At 41.7% G+C, this 5,363-nt stretch overlaps 1 protein-coding gene across 1 annotated transcript; it reads left to right on the top strand.

Annotated features, from left to right (window-relative positions):
• The first annotated feature begins 2,591 nt into the window (after nt 1-2,591).
• On the top strand, nt 2,592-4,563 carry LOC143929573 (vomeronasal type-2 receptor 26-like). Its single transcript, XM_077453452.1, has 3 exons — nt 2,592-2,726; nt 3,327-3,450; nt 3,656-4,563. The coding sequence occupies exons 1-3, from the start codon at nt 2,592-2,594 to the stop codon at nt 4,561-4,563; spliced, it is 1,167 nt and encodes a 388-aa protein (XP_077309578.1).
• Nucleotides 4,564-5,363: the final 800 nt, after the last annotated feature.

Here is a 5,363-nt window from a genome sequence, read left to right as displayed (position 1 = left end):
ACCAGCGCACAAACCAAGGTCCATAAAGATATGGATGAGCGAGTTTAGAGTGAAGAAACTTGACTGGCCTGCAGAGTCCTGACTTCAACCTCACTAGTTGTGTGAAGAATATGATAAACATTTCACATGGTTACAGTGTAGCATGACCGCTCAATTGTCATTCAAAGTGTGACAACGCTAAGAGCTGAAAATTGGCCTGGGCAGGAAGAGTCTGGTACTGTGTCTACCTGACTTGTTGGTGTCCTTAATAGCTTCTAGAGGGTATGACAATATTTCACTTGTTTTCAACTTCTATTATCTTCGTTTACATCTGAGTGTTGCAGTCTATTTGCAACCACTTCTTGCTGCATTCACTCCATGATGATGTATGGCATTTTCTAGAGTGGGTTTCCTGATGGTGACAACAATGGACCAGGCTTGCTTATAATGTATTGAATTGGTCACTTGTAGTCAATGGTGGAATCTCATGTGACAAGGCGGTAATGCAGCAGCGCAACTGGAAGACAGGAGTCCACCATACAACAGGAAGGGCCTGAGCAGGGACTTTCATGGCGGGATCACCAGGAATTATTTACATGGAAGCTACAAATCAAAAAAAAAAAAATTATATATATATATATATATATATATATATATATATATATATATATATATATATATATATATATATATATATATATATATATATATATATATATCAAAATGAAATGAATAGTAAATGTATTTTAGTAATTGGGTTTACAGCTTACCACTCACTTACCGGCACTTAAACCCCCCTCCTGCCCAGACCAATTTTCAGCTTTCAGCGCTGATGCACTTTAAATGAAAATTGAGCGGTCATACAATGCTCTACCCAAATAAAAATGTTATAATTTTTTTTCACACAAATAGAACTTTCTTTTGGTTGTATTTAATCACAGCTGGGGTATTTATTTCTTGCTAAACAAACAAAAGATGGGTGGCACTGATGGGCACTGATAGGTGTTACTGATAGTGGGTGCTGGTAGGTGATACTGATGGGCACTGGTAGGTGACACTGATGGGCAGCACTGTGGATGAGGCACTGATTGGTGACACTGATAGGTGGCACTGTGGGCACTTGCAGGTGGCACAGTTGTGCACTGGTAGGTGGCACAGCTGGGCACAGATGAGCTGGCGGCAGCTCTCCTTGATTAGGAGCGATGTCTCTCTGATAGCCGACGGTGATCGGCTTTTTTGTTTTGTCCTCATGCTATTAGCGTGAGGAGAAAAAATAGCTGATTACCCGCTCTGTTTACATCACATGATCAGCTGTCATTGGCTGACAGCTGATCACATGGTAAGGGGTCGGAATCGCCCTCTTACTCTGATCTGTGATCAGCCAAGTCTCATAGACTCGCTGATCACAGAGCTCACCGTAGGGGGTGTGCAGGCCAGTCGAGCATGGGAGGATGTCTATTGACGCCCTCCCGGCAAAGTAGGTCCACGCTGTAGCAGTCATTCAGCTATATCGCGGATCTGAATAAGTTAAATGTAGTAATTCAGTAACCGTGATATATAATATATTGTGGAATGTTTTTATTCTGCAGTTGAACTTGTGCTTAAAAATGATATCAAATAAAAATGTCGGTACAAAGAAGGGAAATGAAGATCTTTCTATACAGTTCATCATTCAAAACCATGTTTTTGTTAATGGGAGTTTGTTTACAAGATCTGTCGGGAATATCCTTAGTGATGGGATTGATTATTGGAAACTTGCAATTAATTCTACTTTAATTAAATGGAAAAATAAGAAAAATCAGGTAAAGTTATATAAGATTCTTTAAGGTTTTACAGAAAAAAAGTCTTAAAAATGTGCGTCATTCATATCATAACTATCAACTATCATAACTATTACCTCCCAGCAAGGACTCTTCTTTTCCCAAGCTATAGCAAGAATTATGTAAGAGTCTTTTCTCCAGCGTTTCTCTCTAAGGCCCCATACACACTATTCGATTTTCTGTAAAATTTTGTCAGATTTACCAAAATCATATACTATGAGGCCAAACGTTAATGCCACGTACACACGATTGGATTTTCCGCCAGCAAAAGTCCAATGTGAGCTTTTAGTCAGAAATTTCAACCGTGTGTATGCTCCATCAGACTTTTGTTGGTGGAATTCCCGCCGGCAAAAGAGTGAGAGCAAGTTCTCAATTTTTTGGTCTGGAAAAGTTCCGATCATCTGTACCAATTCCGATGCGCAAGATTCCTACACATGCTCAGAAAAAATTTGACGCATGCTCTGAAGGATTGAACTTCATTTTCTCAGCTCATCGTAGTATTGTACATCACCGCGTTCTTGACGGTCGAAAGTTCAGAGGACTTTTGTGTTACGGTGTGTATGCAAGCCAAGCTTGAGTGGAATTCCATCTGAAAAACTAGCAATCAGTCACTCAACTATTAAGATTTTTAGTGTATCTAGTTGGATTTACAGAAGTGGAAGTCATTTTTCTTAAGTAATAATGTACCAATGCTCCATCTTGAACCCCTCCCCCTATTACATCTGTATGAAGTATTTGTAGATCTAAAAAAAAATCATTAGAAATCTTACTGTGAAAATGTATTATGCCATGATGGGTGCAAATAACTCTAGGGAAGCAAAAACACTGTCAGGAAGTGAAATAGGCTATAATGAGATGTTGGCTTTGGATATTTTTGAGGAACTCTGGGAAGAAGGGAAGTTGGAGGAAATTGAATTGCTGGAGAAGGTGAGAGGAGGAAACTTTGAGGGTGAACTATAATGCATAAACACGATCAGAAATTCAGTCAGAAAAATCTTGGATGTTTTTTTCGATGGAATTCCACTCAAGCTTGCCTTGCATACACACGGTCACACAAAATTTCTCTGAACTTTCAACAGTCAAGAATGCAGTGATGCACAACACTACAACGAGCCGAGAAAATTAATTTCAATGCTTCTGAGCATGCGTTAAAAATGTTTACGAGCATGCATAGGAATTTTGCACGTCAGAATTTGTACAGACGATAGGAATTTCGATCCAAACTTTTTCAGACCAAAAAATAGAGAACCTGCTCTCAATCGTTTGCTGGTGGGAATTCGTGAGTTTGTGTCAATAAAATAAAAATAAAAAGCGTTGTTGAAGTCCGCAGTCAGCAGATGGGTTCCAAGTTGAAGAATCTCAGCACAATAATTGCTCTCCATAGGAGAAGAGATTTTATCTGATAAAGTAGGATAGAGATGAGATTACATCTCTTCTAAAGTGTAAATTATACATTTCAAAACTTGTTTTTCTAAAACCAATATAAAATATATACTGTATAACATACAACATGCTGCTTTCTGTTAGGTTCCAAAATCTCAGTGCTCAATAAGTTGTCTCCCAGGATACCGGAAAGTTCCCGGCTTCTCTGTGTCTCCGTGTTGTCATAGCTGTGTCCTGTGTTCATATGGTGAAATATCAAATATTACAGGTAATGGCCATGAAATATTACTGTGGGTATGCTCATTTTGTATGTATTGTCTCTAAAGAACGCTAAAAAGGTAACCTAGAAATAAACGGCTTAGCTGATTTGATATGTTGATGCACATTAATATTTGATTATATTAATATATATAAACCAAACAAGATATCCTGTAAGTGATCACAGTGTTCATTGTTTTTATTTTGTTTTCCAGATAGTGAAAACTGCCTGAAATGCCCCGACCATGAATGGCCAAATGAGAACAAAGCTCGCTGTATATCCAAACAATCAGAATTTCTTCCCTTCACTGATGACACGCTCTCACTAGTATTTATAGTCCTCTCACTGTTGTGTTTTGGGAAGACTCTTCTAGTTCTCGTCATTTTTATTTTACACCAGGACACGCCAGTAGTGAAAGCCAATAACAAGAGCCTCAGCTTTGTCCTCCTGGTCTCCATCATGTTGGGTTTCCTCTGTGTGTTCCTCTTCCTGGGTCGTCCTGTGGATGTAACCTGCTTGTTACGCCAAGTTTCTTTTGGAATTCTCTTTACAATAGCCGTATCTTCTGTATTGGCCAAGACTATTATGGTTTGCATTGCCTTCAAAGCCACCAAACCCAACAGCATGTGGAAGAAATGGATTGGAGTAAAACTGCCCACCTGTATAGTCTTAGCTTGTTCTTCTGTTCAGGTTATAATCTGTGTTAGTTGGTTGTCCATCTTTCCTCCCTTCTCGGAATTGGACACACACTCCTACCAGGAGAAGATCATCATTCAGTGTAATGAAGGGTCAGTTATCGGGTTCTACTCTGTCCTGGGATATATGGGGATCCTGGCTGCTGTCAGTTTTATTATAGCTTTTTTTGTCAGGACATTACCGGACAGTTTTAATGAAGCCAAATACATCACCTTCAGCATGCTGGTGTTCTGCAGTGTCTGGATTGCCATGATCCCGGCCTATCTGAGCACCAAAGGGAAATACACGGTGGCTGTGGAGATATTCGCCATCCTGATTTCCAATAATGGTCTCTTATATTGTATATTTCTTACAAAATGCTTTATAATTCTATGTAGGCCGAAACTGAATACGAAAGACTATCTGCACAGTAAAGGAAATATATAAAAAACTCTTAACCACTTGCCGACCGCCTCACGCCGATGTACGTCGGCAGAATGGCACGGGCAGGCATAAGCACGTACATGTACGTGATTTGCCTCCCGCGGGTCGGGGGCCCGATCGGGCCCCCGCCCGGTGCCTGCGGCGGTCGGTTTTCGTTCGGGAGCGATCCCGGACGAGGGGACGGCCATTCATTCATGGCCACCCCCTCGCGATCGCTCCCGACGAATGGAAATCCCCGGTGACATCACTTCCTCTCCTGTAATGTAAACACAGGAGAGGAAGTGATGTATTCTCTCCTCCGTGTCGGTATTTTTCGTTCCGACACGGAGGAGAGCGGATCAGTGAGTTGCACCAACACATCCCACACACAGTAGAACATGCCAGGCACACTCACACCCCCCCTTTACCCCCCGATCACCCCCCCAATTACCCCTGCCCCCCCAGTCACAGTGACACCAATGTCATTTTTTTTTTTTTTTTTTTTTTTTTTGCATTGGTGTCATTTGTGACTGTAATAACTGTTAGGGCAGTTAGGGTTAGCCCCCTTTAGTTCTAATGTACCCCCCTAACCCCCCCAATAAAGGTTTAACCCCGTGATCACCCCCCGTCGCCAGTGTCACTAAGGCTGGGTTCACATTGCAGCGGTTTATGAGAACGAATGTGATTCGCACCGCACTGCAGTGCAAATCACATCCGATCTCTGTGCGATTCGAGTTCAGCCATTCGCCGCACCCGCCGCACCCGCCACACCCGCCGCACCCGCCGCAAATTCGCACGGGACCCTTTTTTTGGCCCGCAGCAGA

This window comes from Lithobates pipiens, unplaced genomic scaffold (assembly GCF_037356315.1).
Source record: "Lithobates pipiens isolate NorthernLeopardFrog02 unplaced genomic scaffold, aLitPip1_a1.2 Scaffold_24, whole genome shotgun sequence".
Classification (NCBI taxonomy): domain Eukaryota; kingdom Metazoa; phylum Chordata; class Amphibia; order Anura; family Ranidae; genus Lithobates; species Lithobates pipiens.
This window is presented reverse-complemented; position numbering and strand designations above follow the sequence as displayed.